Source organism: Solanum dulcamara, chromosome 11 (genome assembly GCF_947179165.1).
Source record: "Solanum dulcamara chromosome 11, daSolDulc1.2, whole genome shotgun sequence".
In the NCBI taxonomy this organism is placed as follows: domain Eukaryota; kingdom Viridiplantae; phylum Streptophyta; class Magnoliopsida; order Solanales; family Solanaceae; genus Solanum; species Solanum dulcamara.
The window spans coordinates 43,154,816-43,179,026 of record NC_077247.1 but is presented as its reverse complement, the minus strand read 5'-3'; the positions used below and the strand labels follow the sequence as shown (position 1 = coordinate 43,179,026).

Below are 24,211 nucleotides of genomic sequence, written 5' to 3'. Positions count from 1 at the left end.
AATACTTTTAATAATGTAAAATGGGACAGGAAGGAGTATTTTTCAAAAGATGTGAAGGATTAAAAAAAAAATCCAAAAATAGAAAGAAAGAAAGAAAAGCTAATGAAAGAAGTAAGTACTACATCAGGATTAAAAGTTTCAAAGGATTTAGAAGGAAAAAAAAGAAGATGAAGACAAATATTAACACCCATTTCCACCCTTTTTCTTTCAATTTATTTCGGTTACAAATAGAAAGGGTCTCTAGAAGGAGCAATTTTAATCAAAGGGTTGATTAATGGTCTAGATTCAATATTCACAAAATCACAAATAGTCAAAACAATCATCCTAAGTTTGAAAAAATTGTGACCTTACTTGTCGATTGGTAAAATTTTATTGACAATTCGACGGTAAAAAAAATAGATTTAAAAGTAAAATAATCAATTCTAGAGTTTATGGTCTATATTGATTTTGAAGACGATTGAACAAAAGAAATTTGTTTAACTAAAAATGACCTGTCATGTTTGAAAATGGGAGGTAGGACTGCAAACCTTTTCAATGTTACCTAATTGTACTAATTAAAAATGATTTCCAATTTGAAAGAACCTTCTAAAGGGAATAAACAAGTTTTTTTTCCTGGTAATAAACAATATTAGTAGTTACTAAACCTACTGAGAAATTAAACTTACAAAAAATAATTGGCTGATTCCGATAATTATTAGAAATTAGTACATGATTTCCGCTTGTACATTTTCAATTTAGAAACTAACTAAGTTGATCGTTAAAAATCAGAAAGTGAGACCAAGTGATCAAACAACTTGTAAGTTTATTTCTGGAGGTAAATTATTTATGTTCCTTAGTTTCAAAAGGCTGCGAAGGTAAATTAGTTATAATTTCAAGTAGGGAACTCGTCCACGAAGCAAATGATTAATCAACCAAAAGAAAAATTAGATTAACGACAACATACCTCCACAAATGGGTTTGGAGATGATGGTGTACATGCAGACCTTACCTTAATTTTACAAGGTAAAGAGATTGTTGGAAACCAGAAAAGGAAGTATTATCAAAACATCTATGAACTAGAACTCTTAACACCAAATATTTCAACCCCAAAGGGAGATGAACGCATGTGATTCTATGTTTGTTTCCTACAGTACTCTCATTACAACTAGCGACCACATCAAATCCTCCAGCCTGTGACACTCCTGTGATTGATTTTCACTCTAAACCACCTCATTGATGAATGTCAAGCCATTCAGAAGATGTTGATACAGAAGCGTCACACGTTTCTGTATATGAAATCACCACATGATGCCCATTACTTTATCATGATACTTTTCTGGATAAATTCTGAAATCCAGAGCCAAGACACATGAGATTGACGGTTCCTGTGGAGGCATCAGGTTTCATGACAAACTTAACACCCAAAAAGTCTCTAATGTGCCTTAATGCTTCTATTCCGTAGGGTGACAGCTTCCCAACGCAAACTTCTGAAACATCTTTCGGACACAGGGCGCATAGAAGAAACAGCAGTCCCTGTTATAATAGACAAACAAGAGAATGGTGAGCACTAGAACCAAGAACTCATGGCACGGGAGAGAGCACCAGACCATCTTAAAGTAGATATCCTTGCCACTTTCAGCCCTAAATGGTGCTAGGCAACGTTTATGAATGGGAACTGGGAGAAGTGTACTCATCAGCACATCAAAATATCACATTGACTCGGCGGATATTTCATGTGGAGATGCAAAGGTAAAAGACAGAAAATTGAAAGAACCTGATATGATCAGCTAGAATTCATGAAGGGTAACGTTGTCAGAAACTATACACACCTGATGTGTTGAATCAACTACTCCCCCCTGTTTAATTTCCCCAAGTAGTGCAGAAGCAATTTGCTCGCCAACTTCCTCAGCAGGGATCAGATCTTTCCTATCATCCTCTAGATCAGCATCATCTTCTCCCCTTGAATAAGAAACTGCAGTATCAGCAGATATAACACATCCAGATGTAGTCTCCGCAACTAAAGAAATTCCATAGCCAGGTGACCTGCAATCAAAGTTAATCTTCAGATATAATCAGCAACTCCAACTTAAAACATGACCTGGATTGTTACTACATAAAAACACAGCAAGTGCGAGATATCCACAAAATAATCATACATTCCGGCTTGTGCTCCAGCTTTATGATCTGTAAAGATGTGAACATCTGAAAGCAAAGGATTCAAGATTCCACGAGCTGCGTGTATCATCGTATTCTCAAACTGAACAGAGACCCTAGTTGAAAAGGAAACACCTCTAATTCTCTTCACCAGACCTTCGTCAACCCATTTAATAGCCTGTATAATAGCACTCACCAAAACAATTGATCAAAAAAATCACTTATGGTTTTCTGAGCTGCCTCAGAACAGAAAACAATGAAGTCTATGAGAAATAAACTCACCTTTAAACTATTCGGGACCATAGGTACTGAAAGAACTACTTCACCACCACCTTTAGGAGCGACTCCCCGACTCTCAATTTTCAGTTCCAATCCTTCTGCAGGGACTCCGAACTGCTTCAGTATAGGCAAAGTAGTTGATCGAAAAGTATCAATAGATGGGTCCTTCGAATCATTTGTGATCCCTGAAAAAGTTATTTCAAGCCTTACAAAAATAACCAAATTCATAAAATAACTGCAGCATTTTCAGACTCACATTTGGTTAAAAGGAAATCAATGGTTTTAACGTCCAAAAGCTGTAAAATTCAAAGCGAGAGCCAGTTTCAGTACTTTTGGGGATTTATCTTTGGACTTCACAAATTTTTAGGGGAGTGATACTAAAGCTCCAGTGAGCTTCTTGAGCTACTAAACCCAAGCAATTTACTTGATAACAAACTTATCTCCCCTTTTTATGTCCTCAACTTGCATTGAACCACCAGCCAAAGGAATCGAAATTAGGACTAATAACAGCTACCAAAAGGAATACAGACTTTCTATTTCCTCGACCACCTCACAGGGCTGTGTAACTATCAGGCTGCCAATCTCTTACATGTAGTTCCCTAGAAATCTATTAAGCTTTCTCATCTTATTCTCTTAATTCGTATAATTTCAGAATTTGTCATTGCTATTGCATTTTTCTGTTTTCACTAAAAAATTGTATGCAAAAACTCAAAAGGATCGAATTGCAATGGTGTATGTGGTCATCTAATCCTGGATGAAATTGATTGGTCCAGACAATTGAAGACTGGCAACATGTGAGGAAGTGGAACTAGAAGCTAATGTGGTTCGGAGAAGGAACTGATTTCTTTGATCATGCTTCTACTTTAGGTGAAGCTGGAATATCCACAAGGCATGTTGCCAATCACCAGAACTACTCTGGTCCCAAATTAGGCTTAAGGATATGGAAGAGATGATAGATGTCCTGAAACAAAAGAGAAAAAAGAAGCAGAGACAGTTGAAAGACGCTTTCAGCAGCAGATTGTGAGAGAATTGATAAAACCAGGCAAAGGTTGGGGAGGAGCTAAGATGAGGAAAAATGGTTCAAGGATGTTTTAGGAATACGACTAGGGGATTGGAGTGAAAACTGTGAAAACATATGATAAGATGTCATACTGGACATTCCAGACGGTTAATCCAATTAAGTTGTTTGGACAAATCTTAGCTATAAAAAGACACCTCAGTTCAAGCGCCCGCTTAGTATTTAGGAGCCGTTTGGCCATGAATAAGATTTGGCATATTTGAACTAATATCCATTTCAAATATGTGTTTGTTATCAAATTGTCCCATTATTTCAACTTCAAACTTGAAATATAGAATTTGAAGTTTGCAAGTGGGTTTTACGATTTTTTTCAACTTTTCACTAACAGAACTTCAACCTTGTTATCATGTCCAAGCACCACTTCAGCTTCGCTGTACCTTTTTTCAAATCTCAATCAAATCATGCCCAAACGCCTAATGCAACAAGTTGAAAGTACAGCTAAAGGGTAAAATAAACACCAAACCACCTTTAAGATAAATCAAAGAAGTTAAAGTGGATCAAAAGGAGAGTAAATGCATGCCTTTAAGCCTAATGGTGATTGGTTTCTTTCCAAACAAACCGAGCACAATCAATGGTTCCAAGAAGAAGCTAATGGAGCGACTAACACCACAATCATGAACTAAATGTCTTCCTCCCATAATAATTCCTGGTTTGTACTTCAATTTTGTGCCTGCCAAAAAATAGCATAACAGATTTATGGCCATAACCAGCTACTAAACTCTAACTCCAATATCCACAAAGAACAAAATAACCAATTTTAGCATAGAATACATCAATCACGGGATGGTGGAGCAGAAGTTTACCAGTTTCATTGATTTCAACAACACAATCATCAGAGACTTTTTCAAGGAGGCGGAGGAAAGAGACTTCATGCGGACGAAGTCCAGGCCAAGTAGCATCAGCACGTATATCCTCAATGATAATTGATTTGGATGAAAGGGTCGCCAGTAAAAGACGTAGTCTCAAGTTTTGGCTACCTTTCAGCTTCATGTAAGATACTTTCCCCATCTTGTTTCTTGCCTTTCGCCTCTGTCTCTTCACATATAAAAATGTATAATATATCCTCTGAAAGTGTTGTTGTCTACTCAGCATAGAAATTAAAGGGAAGTATGTACAAAGAAAGACAGAGAAGATAGAGGAAACATACCTTTGATTCTGTCAGATAAACCAAAAAATGGAGTGTTTAGCTGCAGGAAGAAATGGAAAAAGAGCGAGTTAGCAGCAGGAATGATGGCAAGAATTTCAGGGCTAAAAGCGGTTGCCACTAAACGGGTTCAATTTTTCGAGCCTGCTTTAATTAGCAGAATTTAAGTAGCTTTTAAGCAGCAAGTGTCGAATCTGATTTTATAAATAAGAAGTAACGCACTTGGATAAAAGATACTTTTATAAATAAGTTACATTTCAATTCACTTTAATTTAAATTAATCACATAAGATAATTATAAAGTAATAAATTTCATTAAACAAAGGGCAAAAGCTTGCCCGTATACAAAAAGTATACCCAAAGTAGAAAACCTTACAAGAGGACATGGTTTTCTACAAAAAAAACACCCACTCATCAATACATGTAGCAATCCTATGGATGCAACAAAAAGAAATAAGCGAAAATAGGTTATTTCCCAAGTGTACAAAGTCTTTCTTTGATCCCTAAAAAGCTCTTCTATTCCTCTCAAGTAGCATAAGTGCTAGAGGAGCAACATCCCATGTCCTGCATCTTCTCTTCATTCTTCTAAATGCACAACTAAACATTGTCTCTTTCACAGTGCTCAACATCACTCACTAAAGTCTGAACCATCACAAAATTGCCCACCATAAACAAGAAGCTATCCGACAATGTGGAAGAAGATTCACCACATCTTCACCTGATTCTTTGCACATGAAACACCAACTAACACAATTATCTTTCTCTTCCCCAAATTCTCCGTGACACCCACTCAAGTCTCAAAATTGTATAGAATGGTATACAAGATGTTTGTTGAAGTCGTGGCTTTTAGTTTCTAAATTTACACAAAGAGAACTTCACGCTCCCAAAGTCGAAGGTTCTCCAAAGCTTCTTATATCTCATTGTAACAAAATTTATACTGTAGCATTTGCTTTCAAAGGCTCGTGCTCGAACTGTTCAGGTGAGAGGGTTGATGTAATTCAGTTCAAACGAAGTGAAAGAGGGAGGAGAAAATTTTCCGTTGATATTTTATTTTCACTTCTTTCCTTTGAGGTGAGTGCAAAACACCAACTATCCTAATCACATCTACATATGCAATCACGTTTGAGTTGGATTTGTGCGAAGTGATTCCTATATTTAAATTTATTGTATGATTCAAATTCCTCTCTTTATCAGTGGTACTCAACGGCCAAAGAACCAAAAATCCCCTAAATTCAGTTCGCTCAAATACGAAAACATAACGAAGATGCACAAAAAGGAAATAAATTCGACCGATTAAACGAAGAACCAAAAGAACTGAGCAGACAAAACATGAAGGAGATACATACCTACATACATAAAAGAGACAACCAGGTCTGATGAAGGCGATGTAAAATGTTAATATTAATTCTGAGAATCACGCAATAGCACACTTGGAAGAAACCCTAAGTAGAATATAAAAAAATTATTTATTTATTGTTGCAGTTAATTTTTAGGAAAAAATTACTTAATTGAGTTTTTTTAAAAAATTAATTACTGATTTTAGCGATATTTTTTATTTATTACAATTTATAGCAATATTATGATAAATCTACACTTGTATTAAAAGTGAATTATGCATACAATATAAATGTATTATAAGTGTTTTAAAATATATATTATGTTTGTGTAGTAAGAAATTGACATAATATATTATAAATCTATTAAAGTATGTGATAAATGTATTATCTATCTATAAAACTTGTATTATATATGTTTTATAAATAGTTCTCGGCAATATGTATTAAAAATGTATTATAAGTGTTCAGTAAATTTCTTTTTTTATTGCTATAGATCTTAAATATTTTCTTAATATTGTATATTTATGTAAGTTTTTTCTAATTTTTATCTCTGAATTTTTCTAATTCAGTTTAATTTAAATCAATCATATTTTAATATTGGCTTTGTAAAATTGTCTTCGATTATTTGAGATGTTTACGCCTTGTTTGGATGGTTGTTACCTGTTGTATTGTATTGTTAGTTTAAATATAATATTTATTTTGATTGTTACTTAAATTCTATTGTATTGTATTATTTAAATCTATCATTAGGTAACAAGAAAAAGACTCATTTTATATAATGACTGATTTAGTGTGATCGCGTCGTTACTTTAATTATTTCTTCTCATTTTGTCTATATTTATTATTTAATAATTATATTTTATTTTTTACCCTACATTTTCATAGTAGCTCCACCTCGTACCCTACTTTTCCTGTAAGTTTATCATTCAAACTATGGATATGTGATATTATGTAATAACGGAGAACGATACAATCTATCCAAATATTGTATTCATTAACACAATATAGTACGATATAATACGACACAATACAATATAATACGATACATTATAAAATAATACGTAACAATCAACCAAACAAAGTGTTAATTAAACACTTCAAGCTCAAACTAAATCGATTATCAAATAATTAAATTTAAATATTTTAACTGTAAATGTCTTCTAAAGGAAACAATCACTATAATATTAATTTTTTGTAATTTAAAATATTACGAACTATTATATAAGAAAAAAAACAATACTTTAATTGGCATATTCAATGAAGTGAAGTATTAATTTTATTTTTAAATATTTTTAGAATAATTTTGATAGTTCATGTAATAATTGATTATATTAAAAAAAAAATTAAAACTATAATCAATAAGAGAGATTTAAACATTTGCATTCTTATGTAACATACAATAATTTATATATATTTATTTTTGTCTTACAAAATATTACAAAAAACGGTTATACTGTCAATTGAAAAAGAAAAATTAATTATTAAATTACGATCTATCACAACATTTTTTTTAGAATTTATGAAAATAAAATATATAAAAAAATAAAATAAGAGTAACTCTTTTTTCTAAATTTTTAAAGAGTAACTCTTTATTTAATTTTTTATATATTTTATTTTCATAAATTCTAAAAAACATATTGTGCAGAGAGGGAGGAAAGGAAGAGGAGTAGAGAAGCGAAGAAACGAGGAGTAGAAAGAAAAATAGGTCAACCGATTTTGTTTTAAGGGTAATGAGTTATAAGATATATATATATATATATATATATATATATATATATATATATATATATATATAAGAATAATCAATGGCTTTTATTTTTACGTGACAAATTACTCGAGATATATACGTATCTTATTTGACAAAATGTGTGACGGCGTGAGATACATGTATTCTAATTAATAATCAATAGCCTTTGTTTTTAGATGACAAATAATATGAGATATACACGTATCTTACATGATAAATTGCGTAAGATACATGTATTTTAATTAATTTTATTAAGATGAATATAAATAAAAAACGACTCAGGTTATTTAACACGAAAAAGCCACTACAACTAAATAACATAATATGCACCAAATACGCCTCCAAATATAAATTAACGCTAAATTTATTCTTTTTACAATTTTCATTAAATTCAATAATCAGAATTTGATTGTGACCAAATATATTCATGTGATGAAAATTGCTTATGAGCCCCAAGATAAGGGATCATTTTGTTATTTTCATAGTGCTTCGATGCAGATTCAAGTTATTTTAATAGTGTAATGCAACACAAGTTATCGCTTTACCTTAATTTGCTTATTGATCTTTTTTTCAAGATATAATACTGAACCTTTCTCAGTGATTGCAGGGATCATTTTGATGCAAGATAAATTGGACTGTAAAAATGAATTTGGGCATAGAATTTGTTTGGTTTTGGGAATTTTTTTTTGGCAAAAAATTCAAAATCCTAAAATCAAAAAAAAAATTGTAATATTTGGGCTAAAATATAGTTGTTGTTCTTTTAAAATTTTAAAATTTACCCCAAATTTTTATATTATAAAAAAAAGTCTATATATTTATGATCCTAACTAATTCTATCTACACTTTCCCCTCATTAAACACACTTGATCTGAAAATGCATGTCTGTGAAGAGATGATTCATAGAATGTAGAAAGATTACATTAAAGAATAACTAGTTATTACGTGCCGTTGTTGTATTTATTTATTTATTTTTGCACCGATGAATCTTTTTAATTAATTATAATTTGACGAATTGTAGAAGCTAGTAATTGTGTTATTGGTTATTTTTATTAAAGTATCATGTTATGATTTTTGAATAATGTATTATCTAGTTCATCATAAAATGAAAAATTTTGTGCCAAACTTATGGATAATTTTTGATAGTTCTTAAAAAATAATGGGTAAAAATTATGTTTAATGTATTTTTTTTAATTAAAAAGTAAATAAGTTTTCAAAAAATATGATCTAACACATGTTGAAACTTCAATCCAAATATGAATTTAAAAAAAGTATTTGAAAATCTATCATCAAATGCTAGCTTATGACGGTGTGAACTCTTAAGTGATAGTAACGACATTAATTATTTTTCAGAATTTACCCTTTTTATCTTTAATTTTGATTTTATTACTCAAAGGCATTTTTATAACACATATTATACTTAAAAAAATTATACTCGTTTATATGGAATACATACGCATTGCATGTCTCAAGAGTCTTGTAAATGTGAAATGCAAAAAATAATAGGATGATTCTAACCACCAATTTAATGCCAAAACAAACGTTTTCATAAATTTAGTCATGAATAATTAATGATGTTAAATCTAGTCATCATAAAGTAGATTATGTATGATTCTGTCCTGTATATAAATATTTGATCTCTTTATGATAGATTTGATCTTATTTTCAAAGAAAAAAAGGTAAAATTCTTCGAGAACTTCTACAATTGAAGAGCCAAAAAAAAAAAAAATTGAAACGAAAAATGCTTCTTCTAATTATTTTCTTCCATATCCTTCACACATCATCAGCAGATGTTATAGATACTGTATGTAAATCAACTCAAAATTACAAACTTTGTACTGAATCTCTCAGATCAAATCCTCGTAGCGCAAACGAAGAAGCTAAAGGTCTTGCAGATATAATGTTACATTTGGCATTGTATAAGACCACACATGAAATTGCTTATATCAAGCGAATGATGGTTGAGAAAAATTCTGAAAATGATCCTTCAAATTCCAACCAATGCCTTCAAGTTTGCTATAAAAACTACAACTTTATTTTGCGTAATTTCATCCTAAATGCTATTAAATATTTGTACTTGAACAAGTATCAAGATGCAACTTTTTCCATCGGACTATCAGGTCGGAATGTTTCAAGTTGTGCATATGCTTGTGTGAAGTCCCCTTCCTTTAACTTAATAAATAGGAGCAATGAATATGCATATTTTGTTCAAGTAGTTGGAGATGTAATAGACTTCTTGCATTAATAAAAGTTTATAGTATTTGTTTTTTAAGCTATGTGTACACACTATTATTTTCAAACCCTATTTATGAGGATTATACTATACATGATATTGTTAGTTTAATTTTAAAAAATTAGAGAAAGAGGGGTTTTATGTTTGTGACTAATATAATAATGATTAAGAAATAAAAAATTATTTACAAATTAAAACACAGCATATGCAGGAGTGGCAAACGGGTATATCGAGTTGGATATGGACGGATCAAAAATAAGTCAGATATAAACAGATAAATCATTCGACTTCTAAACACTATTTTACAGATATAAAATAAGGAATTGCTCTTATCACGTAAGGAGATGAGCTCTCTGTTTTAGATCATAGCACATGAAGTTTTCTGATAAGGTAGTATTTATTTGGTATTAGCTCTTTGAATATTGTCATTTCTAATCTAATAAAATTTTGTTTGTGTTATTTAAGGTGGGGATAAGTATGAAGAAAACTAGAAAAGTGCTGCTTTAAACGCTTTAATATTGTAATAAAAGGGTCAACTTTTTTTTTTTTGTTAGAACTCTTTATGTTCTACAAGTTTGTGTGCAGTCGCCTAGAATTCTCCATACTAATTTTAGATTGAGTTGGCCACCTCGAATTCACCGCATTATTTTTCAACGGAATAAATTTTGAATCGGTCATTTCAAATTTTCTACACTATTTTTTTCGACTAAATCGGCTATCTCAACATTTCTACATTATTTTTTGACTGAATAAATACTGAGTCGATCGCCTTGCATTTTCTGCACTATTTTTGACTAAATAAATACTGAGTTGATCGTTTTGAATTTTCTGCACTATTTTTTAACTGACTCGGTCCACCTCAAATTCTCTGCATGTACTATTTTCTGACTAAGATGGTCCACTTCAAATTTTCTGCATATACTATTTTTCAACTGAGTCGGCCTACCTCAAATTCTCCCAATGTATTATTTTTTGAAGGAATCTGGTTAAAATTTGGTCCACATTCATTTGGATAAAATAATATTAATATATTCATTACAATTTGATGAATGAGATTTAGAGGCAATAAAATATATGCAGATTATATATTCTTCATAATGAATAATGGATAAAACTTTTTTATTTGAGCATTGGGAATTTTTTTAATTCGCATATAGTAGCTTTGCTGCCTAGATTAGTTTGCTATATAATATTAATGAATTCTACCACTTAATTAACAGTAATTATAAACTTAAATAATATCCAATTATCCATCACAGTAAATCCAAATATAGATTTTTCATACAGTTACGTCGCTAAATAAGAAAAAATAATTTCAAACTACATGAAATCCCTGATGGTTGGTAGTCACAATCAATTCCTATCATGTAACATTTTATTTTAGCCAAAGTATTTGAAGAACAAAACTTCTGCAAACTTTATGTCTAAGTGCTCTCATCAAGTTTTTCTGTATGCATGGTACAAAGAACAAAAATAATCTGTCATGAATAAGAACACTAAGGACGGCTCAAGCATATTAATGACCTAAAGCGAAAATCAAATGGAGGTCTTAATTATAAAAATAAATTAATACAATATATTTTTTCTTATGAAATTTATTATTCTACCTCTTTGAGATGTACAATTGTTAATTTTTTTTATAACTGATTCTTTTAATAATTCATTTTCAATCGATCATATAATCGATAAATTTGATCTTTAATTCAACTGTGTCAAACTTCTTCTAATAATTCTCTCTTTATATATATATATATAATCTTTTTTATAAATAGTCTCAATATTTTTTCTAAAAAAATGTATAACTTATTATTGGTTAAAAAAAAATGTGGCCCCTCAAGTTTTAGGGGCATAAGACGCTTGCCTTTTTTCTTTATCCTATTGAGCCATCCTTGAGAACACTATATATGAAGAAGTACGATCACAATAACAAATGAAGAGTTAACAGATTTGTAGGGTGTTTAGATGATTAGTGAAAAAAAATGCAAATCGATCAAAACAATTGAGAATATCATCATCAGTTTAATATAAATTACAATAAATATATATCCTTAAATATAATATGACTTGATTGCTAAATATACCTATTTTATAATCAAACACTTACATTTTTAATCATCACAAACTTTATGGTATTATCATATTTTTGAAAAAAAAATACTTAAATCTTTATATAATGAAGATCTTACACAAAAGGAAGGTGTATCTAAAAAAAGAAACTCAAAATAATACAAAGCAGAAGAATCAGAAACCAAACTTAAATAAAAAAAGGAAAATTCTTGTACATTAAATGTTATAATTTTTTTAAAAAATAAAATTCACGCATGTTCAAAATGCAATAAATGGCTAGTAGTATTCGATATGTCTTATAAGTACTATATATGGTTATTTCCGATTTAAAAGTTCAAAATATGCAGTCTTATAAAATGTCAAAAATAATTTAAATGTGTGAATAAATTTCAACAAAAAATGTTTGTTTTATTACTTAAATTTCTCATAATTAAATATATATGAAATTTGTATTTTAATTATTCTATTACTTATATCCTTTTGACTTTTAAAATTAAATACTTTAACACTCTTAAAAAATAACATATTATTCAGTCTTTCAAAATGACTCAATTGATTTAGAGGGTGGTCATCCACACGAATGATACGGAATAATCCTCCCTCAATGCCAACCAAGTGCTCACCTGAAGTTTACAAAAAAACAACAACAATATTATTCATCAAATTAAAATATTTGTGGAGGACTTGCATTGTTAAAGGGAGTTAAGTGTATAATTTTAAAAATATAAGGGGACACGTCCAACTGAGTAATAATACATGGGTTTTAGTGCAACATAAAATAAGATATGAGTGAACAGAAGATTTTGGGGTGAATTCCTCCTCCTTCTAGGGTTTTAGAATTTTAAAGTACCTCTTTGAATCTAAGCTAAAATTTCTAAGCATTGTGGATGAAGGCACAGAGAAGCACCAAGTAATATCAGAGGTATCAAATTCCACAATTTTCTCTCTGGGGTTTCTGTATTACTTCAATTCTACTCTGTTGAGTTGTAAAAATCACCAAAAATAAACCATCTTTTGCTGAACAGTTGTTCATTAATGTGACATTTCTAATGTATTTGTGTAGAAAATGAATCACCCATGAAAGTTTCTTAGAAGATTTGCATAAGCTAGAATTATATTTTGTATTTGGTTCAGAATCTTTTGTTGTTGCTAACTTGAGATGCTAGTAATTCGGAAAGTTCGAAAAAGTGCATCTTGGAAAATGATATCTCAGCTCAATCATCTGTTTATTACTCCAATTTCTGAAAAGAGTTCCACTTCTCATAGTCCACAGAAATTTTCATCATTGAATATTCGATGCTTTCGTAGTGTTTCAGTCCCTGAATTGACAACTCAGACACCCATTTCCCCTGCTATGAATAAAATATCGCGGGTTGCAAGAACTGATGGACAAGCAGTACTCTTTGATTACTTGCATTGTACAAGAGGTTTTAATTATGTAGATGCTGATCACATTAGCAAGAACTCACCTTGTTTCCTTCAAAGCTTGCTGTCTAAGGTTGATAATGATCAAGATGTAACAAGGGCATTGACCCGTTACTTCAGGTACCATCCGATTAATGAGTTTGAGCCGTTTTTCGAGAGCTTGGGGTTGAAACAATCTGAGGTTACATCTATGCTTCCACGAGATTTGATATTTTTGAGTGATGATCATGTCTTGATTGATAATTATCATGTTCTTTGTTATTATGGAATCCCTCGCACTAAAATTGGGAAGATATATAAGGAAGCGACTGAGATATTTGGATATGACCATGGAGTATTAGATATGAAATTGAGGGCTCACGAGAACCTTGGTTTGAGCAGATCAACAGTTATAAAGTTGGTGACTTGTTCCCCTACTCTTTTGCTTGGTGAGATGAACAGTGAACTTATTCAGGTTCTTGAAAAACTGAAAATTATAGGGTTTGAAAATGATTGGATGGGAAGATATTTATCCAACAAGCACTCCTACAATTGGGGTAGAATGCTTAGCACATTGCGTTTTCTCAATGAAGTAGGATATAGTGATGAAAAGATGGTGACTTTGTTTCAGATGAACCCTGCATTCTTATTTGAAGGCTCTGGAAAACAGATTTATGTATTGGTTGGGCAATTACTGAAGTTGGGTGTTAAAATGAATGACATATACTCACTATTCTGTCAAAATCCTAATATTCTATCTCTGAACTGTACTAAAAATCTTTGGCATGCATTGTACTTTTTATTGGAGATAGGATTAGAGATCGAAAGAATTGCAAATATTGTATCTACACATATACAACTTCTGGGTTCACATTCTCTGAAGGGACCAAAGACTGTTTTGAGGGGCTTCAAGGGTGACAAGTGTCGTTTATGTCAGACTATAAAAGATGACCCTTTGAATTTGTTCAGATTAGCTTCAAAATCAAAATCTAACGTGGAGAAAATGACTTCCCAGGACCCAGGAAAAGTATTTCAGAAAACTACTTTTTTATTGAGATTAGGTTACTTAGAAAATTCAGATGAGATGGCAAAAGCTTTGAAGCAGTTCCGCGGACGAGGAGACCAGTTACAAGAGAGGTTTGATTGCCTAGTAAACGCTGGTTTGGACTGCAATGTTGTAATTAATATGATTAAACAGGCTCCCACGACACTGAACCAGGGCAAAGATGTGCTTGAGAAGAAAATTGTTCTACTGAAAACATATTATCCAGTGGAATCTATTGTGTCATTTCCATCTTACCTCTGCTATGATGTGGACAGAGTCCATATTCGGTTTTCAATGTATGCATGGCTGAAGCAAAAGGGTGCTGCAAAACCAACATTATCAGTGAGCACTCTTCTTGCTTGTTCAGATGCTCGCTTTGTAAAATATTTTGTTGACATACATCCAGAAGGTCCAGCAATGTGGGAAAGTTTAAAAAGTTAACTTCAATCCAGCTGATTGATTTCAATATCATTTCTGATGAATAAAGTTGTCATTTTTCCCTCAAGCTGTTTTTTCAAATCTAGTTCTAATTGATTATTCAATTTTGCACCTTATGTTGTTGCTGGTTTGTCTAGGTCTTTTTTTTAAATCTTTAATACGTCTCTTGTTAGGAGATACACCTCACTCAATGATATTTTGAAGTGTCAGAAGGGGATTGCTTGGTTTTTCTCTCCTTTGATTCTGTCACAGGACTTCTCATCCCAGTTGCTAGTTGCTACTCCTGCCACAGCCCCTTCTCTTCATGCTGTAGTTGAGGGGACTCTGGATATTTGTTAGGGTCTTTCTGAGAGGACAAGAAGGTATCATGTACTGATTTCATATGAAGAAGCTTGTGGTAAAATCTGTCTGTTACATATCTTTAAACTTGTAAAATAATAGATCTGACCTAATACCCTAGCCATCCTTCTCATAAGCCTTGGTGGATAGAGTTGGCTGGTATCAATGCCAGTGGGAGGTAGTGGGTGCCCAATGGATTAGTCGACATGCGACCTAGTTGGTTTGGACACCAAAGTTACGAAAAAAGTCCAAGCCACCACCCTTGAAGAAAACTGTTACTAATGATTTTGGGTGCAATCCCTTGTTATCCATAAGAGGTTTGTTGATTCTCTCAAATCTATTTTTCTTTCCTGGTGAAGTTTCTTATCCTTAAAAAGGCTCAAGAATCTCTTTCCCAAGTGGGGATGGGGATACTCTTTAAGAATAAAGAAGACTGTCTATTCTGTTACTATCAGTAAGTACACTTTTTTTTAGGTGTGTATCTCATCATTCGTCAGTGTTCCTTTTCCTTGTTTCTTTATGATGGTACATTTTCTGTTCAGCTTCTGTCGCTTCTCTTTCTGCTAGTATGCCCCTGGTTTCGTAACGATAAATTGGGGCATTGACTGTTAGATATCCTTTTTTTTCTTGGAACAAACAAATTGTGTTGATACCAAGTCAGATGGTTACTAATCCAGCTAGGAGTAGACCTCCAAGGTTTCAAAGGAAAACAAGACAGTTGTACTATTCAAGCTTACAACAACAGGCTATAGTAGCTGTCTAATCCTGGAAAACAATGCTTAATCAGAGCTACAGTCTATAATTAAAGACAAGAAGCTAGTGTTGTCCCCCATTTTGGCAGCTACCAATCAAGGGGGGCTTGGTAGAGAAGTTAGTGTTGTTCCCCATTTTGGCAGTTCTTGGCCTTTGATGTGTATTTGCAAAGCCACCGCTCTGCATACTCTATCAATGCTGTAGTGGCCTGCTTTGAATCTCAAGTCATTCCTCTCTCTCCATATGATAGCCACAACCATAGCAAACATACTGCACAGGGTTGCTCCTTTACCAGATTTGGACATAGCCCACCTATTGGCCTCATTCCAGTCGCCTACAGGTCTGATTATGCCCAGCCAGTTGAGCAGCCTAGTCCATAACCACCTTGTCACTATGCACCTAAAGAATAAATGATCAAAAGACTCCACTGCTGTTGTGCAGAAGATGCAATCCTATGAACCTGAATGCCAAACTTCTGAGGCCTCTCAACTGTGGCCAGTCTCCTCCAAGCAGCTAGCCAGAGTGAAATTTCCTGTTAGATATCAAATTTCTTATTCTATGTACGTGTTTCTTTCCCCTAATGTTGACACGAAATAATGAACTGTTCATGATGTATTGCTATGTAATTACGAAACAATATTGTTTTGGCCCCCAAACTCCTTTGTCCTGAACAGGCCATGATTGTGTGCCTACGCTTTCTTTTCCTCTCCTCTATGGACACAGCTCGACATATTATGTGTACTTGTTTCCTTATGAGGATGTTATATGCTATTTCATACTAAAGCCTATTGGAGTATATTGTTGAAATTACTTCTTTATATGCAATTTTAGAGCATAATTATCTTTCTCCTTAAATTTATTAATATTCTAGGAAGAAATTCCAGAGAACACTTATATCAAGTTGTGCTGGTGGAATGATTTTTGTAAACAAAATGCTAGATCATTTCTTCTCATATGTAAGTCTTAGTGGACAGAGCTACTTAGTAACATGTACAAGTGGGAGGTGGGAGGTATCGGTTGGATTGATCGAGGTGCACACAAACTTGCTCAGACACCACTGTTGTAAAAATAGTTCCTTATTGTCTTTTTAAATGAAAGGTAAATTTCATTTCTATGCATCAAGTTGGTGCCAAATGTTCTAGAGCAAAATAAGATTTCTATCCTCCCACGTCTGAAGGGAGTTGGAAAAAATCCACAAAAATGTTTGCATCCTGGGCTACTTTCAAATTACACAAAGAATACCAAAGTTGTAATGCTTTGAATTTTACACATGGTTAGGGCTGAGATCATATTTAACATCTGTTGAGGAGCTTGTGACTTGTGAGATCATATTTAACTTGAACTTGTGTTCTAGTTCGAGAAGAATAGAACAGAAGATAAAGTAGTGTCGAGATGAGGCAAAATAAGTACCACAATTTTTCTTTTTCAAAAATGGGTCCCCGTCATCATGAAAATGATCTGCAACTCAACATAAACACCATCTTCTGCGACAAGAGATGACCATTATTCTAAAAAGTTCATCTGGCATGCACAAAGTGATGATCCAAATATCTCTACGCAGTAAAAAAATATGATAAATTCTCCATACACGCGAATCATTTCTACAGCATTAATATTTCCGCAAGCTTGTTCTTATGCAACTTTATTTCTACTATAAACAAGCAAGCTTAACAAGATGAACTATGAAAATGGTCAACGATAGAGCAGGCATTATAATGAAAGTTTTACAAGATAGTGTTTTGGAGACTATTTATCTTACATACAAAACTGAGTTTAAGAACAACTTGAAGGATAAAACCTAGTTACTATCATAAGTTCCTAACTTTGACACTTGCACCGTCTTTAAAAGAGGTGGAAGATGAGGAGGAAGACAAGCCAGAGCAATGAAGTCCTGCCTTGTCTTTGTTAAATGCCCTTTGAACATCATCTTTGAGCTCCTTAAATCGCCTCCTCTTGATCTTTTGTTCCTCTGGAGTGCCCTTCTCAAGGAAAAATAAGTCGGGTAAGTCATCCTCCATAAACTTATCCAGAACTTGGGAGCAATGAGGAAAATAGCGTTTGCCCAGCTCAACTGCAACCATGAAATCAAAATCAATTTAGAATAATGAGGAGCGTAACTTGAAAATACAATTCTGAAATTGTCAATTCATAATAGAACCTATGTGCAAACAAGAAAAAGTTGAGGAAAATGTAAACCTGCTGAAGGAACAGTTAGCAGTAAAGAAGGGGAAAAGCTCAACTCAATTGTAAGCCAACTTTCCAGCAACATTCAGTAGTAAGCTGGAAAGTTGGGGAAATCAGTGATATGACAGGCTTAAATGACACAGGGACTCGAAGCTCAAAGACATGATGTCATGTATAAAAGACAGCAAAGTAGTGAGCTGCACTTGAAAACTGAGGCATAGCATAGTTCATGGGACCCTCAACCTCTAACCAGCGATGTTGGGGGTTTAAGACACCATGGGAGCACCACCATTGACTCCTGGACAGAGAGTGTCTAAGGGGTGGGGTGGGGTTTACCATATAAAGAAAATAATAATGAGCTGCTAACTTGTTTTCTTGTTGATTCTTCTTTACGGAAGACCATGTACCTATTTCACTTTTTTTCTTTCTTTCTTCACACTATGTCTAGAAACTAGGGAAGGAAAGGGAAGAGATACGAGAAAAGAACATGTTTGGGAATAAGAGAACAGTTGGTCCAAACAAAAACTTTTATCCATCTCTTTTCACTTTCTGTCCTAAAACAAACAAACAGAAGGGGAAATTTTTGCACCTTTCCCCTCATTTTCTTCCTTCTCCAATTTGTGAACAACATTAGGTGTTTGCCAATCTTCTTTTGGAAGGGGCAGACTTCAATATACTAGAGGCTAAAGAGGACCAAACTGGTGATCACCTATACAGAGAACTACAAACCCGGTGTTTCCCTTCTTGCTTCTTCTTAACCGTCAATGTTCAAGGGAGGGAAAGGACCAACAGTAAGAGATGGACAATTTTGCTAGACTACGGAAGATATGACTTGAAAGAAGGATAAGATGTCTTTACTTGCCATCTTTTTCTCTCAGACATCACAGTTTGAAGTCTGAACTTCTACTTTATATAGTCATACTTATGGGCATGATATATACATGCTGCCAGTTATATATATAGTCATTCTTTTAAGTCAGAAGGGTATTTGATGAAAAAGAAAATTGCACATAAAGTGACGTACTATAGTCATGTAGGAGGTTGGCAAAACCCTACACACACATGCACATATTTATTATGTTATTATCCTGGATATTTCGGGGATTTAACATCAATTGTTAATGCTACAGAATGGACCAAAAGTAATTTACATTCTTTGTTTTTCTTTCTTTTCCTCGTTTGGGAGAAAAGGATGGAGGAAGCAGAAAATGGGTTGTCTAGATGCTCTTCAAGTCGAGTAAATGATGATGAAATTGGAAATAAATAGGAAATTTGGTGCATGTAAGATGATCTTAATCAATAGACTGGTTATCAGTGGATACCTGTCTTCGAGAGTCTTTCTTTCTGCATTATGGGTGTCTCATTCAGATCAACCTCCCTCAAGTTTCCAGATGAACCTTTAGATGCCAAATGGTCTGCGAATTCAGCTGTCGTCTCAGCATTTGCAATTTCCATGGCTAGTTTGGCTTCAAGAGGGAACAATAATCGTGCGAATGCCACTGTAACACAAAAGCCATCACGAAGTAACTTGCTCAGTGGACAAATTTAATTCATGTGAGGACCACATCAGATTCATCAGAATTGAATGAAGAAACTAAGCCGATATTGACAGAATAGATATAGTACAAAACAAAAACAAACACTGGTAAATCATGGCTGCATTCCAAGTCATCATATAATGCAGAAGTTACTCAGGTGTGTGTGTTATGTTTGTTTATTCTTCTTCTTTTTTCTTTTTGCTTTCAACTAGATTAGTCAGTATACATTAAATCCCCTCATATTCTCAGTGTGGCATCAACAGGTATTATGACCAGCATGATTGTCCAAACACTGATAGAACTGTAGTTCATGTACCAAAACTTGGCCCCACAGAGATCTTCACGTAAAATTTAGAGAAATAATGAGCTAATATAAATGACTATTAACAGGAGATGAGTGTCTAATGATCAACAGCATATCCTGGTGTAAATAGGCCAGCACTTTACCATGCTTCCAACATTAACAGTCAAGGTTGCCCTACAAATTCAAAGGATACTCTCGTTGGAGTTATCCAGATCTAAGATCAGGATCTAATGATATGAAATGCTTATTACGTAACTACTATAAATGAACAAAATCCAGTAGGACCACTAATTCTTGCTTAGTATGAACTTTCAACCAGAGAAGCCTAGCTTCCAGAACTGGAAGACTAGAAGTTGCTTGGGCCTTGATTGGTAAAAGGAGGAAAACCCAAGCATATTATAAAAGGTACCTCTGTTTTCCAGGTAGAGTAGTTTCATGGGCAGATCATCAGCCAACATGGGGGAAGAAAATAATGCATCTCCGGCCATTGGGTTGCGACGCATCTCTCTCTCCAAAACATCAATACATACCCGATCTTTGTTTGCTTCCTGGCATTGTTCTGTTTTTGCATGGTACTCCTTAGGCCTAGTCAGCCTCCTACAGATACTAACAGCACTCTGCCCATCCAATGTAATTTCTGATGCATGAGCTCCCTTAGTCAAAAGTGATACAATAATTGATGGTTCCTTACGCATGGCAGCAATGTGAAGCACAGTGTAACCACGTGTATTCCGAAGGTTGACATTAGCAACACCCAGTCCAAGAACCTCACTAACAACCTTGGGGTCACAATATGCAACAGCATAATGAAGTGCGTAGGCTCCATCTAAACTTATGTCAGACTCATTAAGTAGAAGCTTGACAAGTTCAACATCATCCGAATCCAATGCCTTGTATATCCTATTTTTTCTCTTTTCATGCAAGGGATCCACGGGCAGAACCTTACTTTCATCAATCTGATATTTCATCCGTGATAACTTAATACTCTCTGCAACTTTAAAGGGAACCTCCTTGTCAATACAGGTGCTTTCAAGATCTGATCGTACTACTCTATCAACGCAATGATTGAGAAGCTCGCTCAATTGGCAATGGAATGCAACTCCAAGTATTGGGATTACATCTTCCACAAGAGCCTTCCCGACAAAATTGATAAGGCGTCGCTGCAATTATACGAGCTAGTGTTAGCAGACTGTTCTCTTGGTTGTTGCTAAAAATTCTCTCTATATTTTTAACAAATGCAGCCAACTTTTATGAAACTGGAAGAAGCCATAGATTATGTGTGTCCAATATTCATTGTGTTTGTTACCATTAGGCAGATTTAAAAAGGTTAGCGCAGAGACTACTACCCTCAAAACTTAAACAGCCAATGATGTCCGACTGTCTAAAACAAAATCATTAGATATGCATTCTAAACTCAAACATATCAATAAACTCCATCATAGACAAATCAAATTTATTTTGCATAATAACATCAGTGAGTTTCCAAAGATTATGTCCATCGATGAGTAGGACATATTCCATGTCAACTTGACAAGGTCCAATTGCAATGAGTAACTATTTGTGTTTAGAACAAACTTAGAACTAGTTTTCTCCTAGCAACCAATATTTACTGAAAAGAATGCCATGATGTACGCAGTACATAGCGGCTAATGTATGAGCAAATGAATGAATTTGGGTTCACATCACAATGATATTGCAGTGTATGACAGTGCAGAATATTCATTATCTGGATGCCACTTTCATATGATTAATGTATTGAATTTTTCTTTCTTTGACAATTTAACAGAAGTTTAGAAGAAAACCATCTCACACCAAAAACTCACATAGAGGTTTCATACTATAATCTAATTTTCAGTTATTGAGATACACGAATAACCTTTTGCATTTGTCCTTGTTAGCTTGAATCACAATGAACACTACAAACCCACTTGAAATGTAAATTAATCAGCAGAAAGCATGTTACTTACCAGAAAAAGTGACACTAGCTCCGGAACCTGAAACACGAAAGAGGCATACATCAACTCGACATGAAAATTGATTGCTGGTCTGCAAGAGTCATGGGAACATAAAGTGTCCACACATGTTGATGCCTCTGAAGGAAAATGCTTCAACTTTCCCGAGTACAAATAGCTTAAGAAAGTACGGAAAGCCTCATATCCAACCTTACCACAAGGCAAAATATCAATCATAGAATAACTTGGCTTACCTTCCTTTCCACAATTCCCTTTTTCTTTCCTAAATAGATCCCGAAAAAAACTACTCCGGGCAGCTAATATACAACGATGAACACCAAGTGAAACACCCTCAACAACAATCTCAGCATCACTAAATTCAGAGCTGGAATCTAACAAGAGTTGCTCTAAATTATTACTGAGTTTACTCAAGCTGATGATTTCATAACTAGTCCCTGTCTCAAATCCACCACAGCCACATGTGTTTTGGCCAACGCCAATGGACCCATTCGACGTGTTGGAAGTTGAAGTAAAGCTTATAGAAGATGAAGGTTCAGCAGAACTTCCCATTTCACAATTGTATAGGCTAAAAAATACACAAATTTTATCTACATCTAAGATAGTCAAACTCCAGAAAATCAGAAGTACAATACTCTCCACACAGGCTCTATGCAGAAAAAGAACCTCTCCAAAACCTTAATCAATCAACAATACAAGAAATTCTTCTCAGACAACAAAAGTTTGACCAAACCTTTCCATAAGCTTTCTTATAACATTCAACAATAAAGATCAAGAAAAGAACCGAATTCCAAACTACAACTCAAATTCTCCCAATTTCAGGTACAACCAAATCAACCCTTTTAAAACTTCAGCAGAAACTAACAATTGGACCCTATCTACAATCAGCTAAACCGCAATTTCAGAGTAAAAATAGTATCTTTTTCAAGAATACAACATGCAAATTTTCAACTGCTTGATCACACTTACCCAAATGAAATTCCTGCCAACTAATAACCTTCAACTGCTTGATCACAACTTACCCAAATGGAATAACATTCACTCCAGTCAATACAACAACAAAAAAAATCCAATTGCAGAGCAAAAAATACTGTTTTTTTTCTTCTCAAGCTAGATCCGATGAAGAACCACAATAGATTGAAGGGTCAGAAATCAAGAAAATTTGTCCCTGGTTACTTTAAGGAGACAAGGAAGTGGACCCACGTGTCTCAAGGAAGTTTCCTACTCCATCCGTTTCTCGAATATATATATATATACATATTTATTAATATTTGTCATTTTATAAAATCAATATACAAAGTACTGACGAATTTTAAAAAAACCAAATAATTAACTCATGTTTTGATTAATTTTATTAATTAAAATAAATTAATTTATATTTATTTATTTAAAATTAACTTTAAGAAAATAATAAATAAAAATATAATAGTAAACTTACCTAATTTCTTATAAAACATGAAATTTAAAATAGTGATATATAAATGGAGTAAAAGGCGGAAGAGTATAGAATTGAAATACATTGAGCCCGTTTGGATTGGCTTTAAGTTGGTCAAAATTAACTTAAAGCCCCTTTTCAGCTTTTGGACGTGTTTGCCTAATGCTAACTTTAAGCCAGAAAGTTCTTAAAGTCAGTCAAAAATGAAAAGTTAGGATTCCTAACTTTTTTTTTTCTAAGTGCTTAAAGTCATTTTCTTTAAAGTCATTTTCTTTGACTATGAAAATTACTTTTATATCCCTTATATTTTAACTAAATTCCCAAACTATCCTTTTTATTCTTTTAACCCTAAAATTCACATAATTTTCCTCATTTAAGCACTTTTATCCAAACACTCAACTGTTTATTTATAAAAATAACTTTCAGCACTTTAAAATTCTAAAAGCACTTCATACATAAAAGTTACTTTTTTTTAGCCCATCCAAACAGACTCATAGTTAAGTCTAAAGGAAAATAGAGGTAAGTTTCTTCATATTATAGCAAATAGTTTAATAGTGTACTTTTTTGGTTTAAAATTTTATCATATTTCTTACCCTTTTGGTCGAGTCAAACTAGATAAATTGAAATACAGAAATTATAATATATGTCGATATACATTATATTTATAAGCTATTATATTTTAGAGTGGGTTGTTATTTAAGTTAATTTCTCAAAAAAAAAAGATCTAATGGAAATGAACTATTTGGATCGATTTGATCCGAGCCGATTCGAATTAGTATGGAGAAAA

At 33.3% G+C, this 24,211-nt stretch overlaps 3 protein-coding genes across 5 annotated transcripts; 1 reads left to right on the top strand and 2 right to left on the bottom strand.

Annotated features, from left to right (window-relative positions):
* Nucleotides 1-903: 903 nt before the first annotated feature.
* Nucleotides 904-6,068, bottom strand: LOC129873825 (probable RNA 3'-terminal phosphate cyclase-like protein). Of its 3 annotated transcripts, none has more exons than XM_055949012.1 (8): nucleotides 5,980-6,068; nucleotides 4,638-4,677; nucleotides 4,294-4,555; nucleotides 4,011-4,160; nucleotides 2,416-2,597; nucleotides 2,136-2,311; nucleotides 1,809-2,022; nucleotides 904-1,512 (listed from the first exon to the last, which is right to left on the bottom strand). In XM_055949012.1, the coding sequence occupies exons 3-8, from the start codon at nucleotides 4,496-4,498 to the stop codon at nucleotides 1,303-1,305; spliced, it is 1,137 nt and encodes a 378-aa protein (XP_055804987.1). In that variant the 5' UTR covers nucleotides 4,499-4,555; nucleotides 4,638-4,677; nucleotides 5,980-6,068; the 3' UTR covers nucleotides 904-1,302. The 3 variants fall into 3 exon arrangements, with proteins under 3 accessions (XP_055804987.1, XP_055804988.1, XP_055804989.1); XM_055949013.1 differs by having other exon boundaries at nucleotides 4,294-4,525; XM_055949014.1 differs by having other exon boundaries at nucleotides 4,294-4,519.
* A 6,724-nt stretch (nucleotides 6,069-12,792) lies between these two features.
* On the top strand, nucleotides 12,793-15,012 carry LOC129874503 (transcription termination factor MTEF18, mitochondrial-like). The gene has a single exon (XM_055949795.1). The coding sequence runs from the start codon at nucleotides 13,174-13,176 to the stop codon at nucleotides 14,902-14,904; it is 1,731 nt and encodes a 576-aa protein (XP_055805770.1). The 5' UTR covers nucleotides 12,793-13,173; the 3' UTR covers nucleotides 14,905-15,012.
* Nucleotides 15,013-17,529: 2,517 nt separating this feature from the next.
* Nucleotides 17,530-23,179, bottom strand: LOC129872927 (BTB/POZ domain and ankyrin repeat-containing protein NPR1). Its single transcript, XM_055947883.1, has 4 exons — nucleotides 21,987-23,179; nucleotides 20,429-21,179; nucleotides 19,500-19,676; nucleotides 17,530-18,064 (listed from the first exon to the last, which is right to left on the bottom strand). The coding sequence occupies exons 1-4, from the start codon at nucleotides 22,539-22,541 to the stop codon at nucleotides 17,802-17,804; spliced, it is 1,746 nt and encodes a 581-aa protein (XP_055803858.1). The 5' UTR covers nucleotides 22,542-23,179; the 3' UTR covers nucleotides 17,530-17,801.
* Nucleotides 23,180-24,211: the final 1,032 nt, after the last annotated feature.

What these genes read in the sequence shown, in the direction of transcription:
- LOC129873825 (XM_055949012.1), bottom strand. Translation starts at nt 4,498, where the DNA reads ATGGGGAAAGTATCTTACATGAAGCTGAAAGGTAGCCAAAACTTGAGA. An exon ending in GCTGGAGCACAAGCCGGAAT is followed by an intron (nt 2,023 to 2,135) that starts GTATGATTATTT and finishes CTTTGATTGCAG; the next exon opens with GTCACCTGGCTATGGAATTT. An exon ending in TAGTTGATTCAACACATCAG is followed by an intron (nt 1,513 to 1,808) that starts GTGTGTATAGTT and finishes CTATTATAACAG; the next exon opens with GGACTGCTGTTTCTTCTATG.
- LOC129874503 (XM_055949795.1), top strand. Translation starts at nt 13,174, where the DNA reads ATGCTAGTAATTCGGAAAGTTCGAAAAAGTGCATCTTGGAAAATGATA.
- LOC129872927 (XM_055947883.1), bottom strand. Translation starts at nt 22,541, where the DNA reads ATGGGAAGTTCTGCTGAACCTTCATCTTCTATAAGCTTTACTTCAACT. An exon ending in AGCTAGTGTCACTTTTTCTG is followed by an intron (nt 21,180 to 21,986) that starts GTAAGTAACATG and finishes GTATAATTGCAG; the next exon opens with CGACGCCTTATCAATTTTGT. An exon ending in ACTCTACCTGGAAAACAGAG is followed by an intron (nt 19,677 to 20,428) that starts GTACCTTTTATA and finishes TTTGTGTTACAG; the next exon opens with TGGCATTCGCACGATTATTG.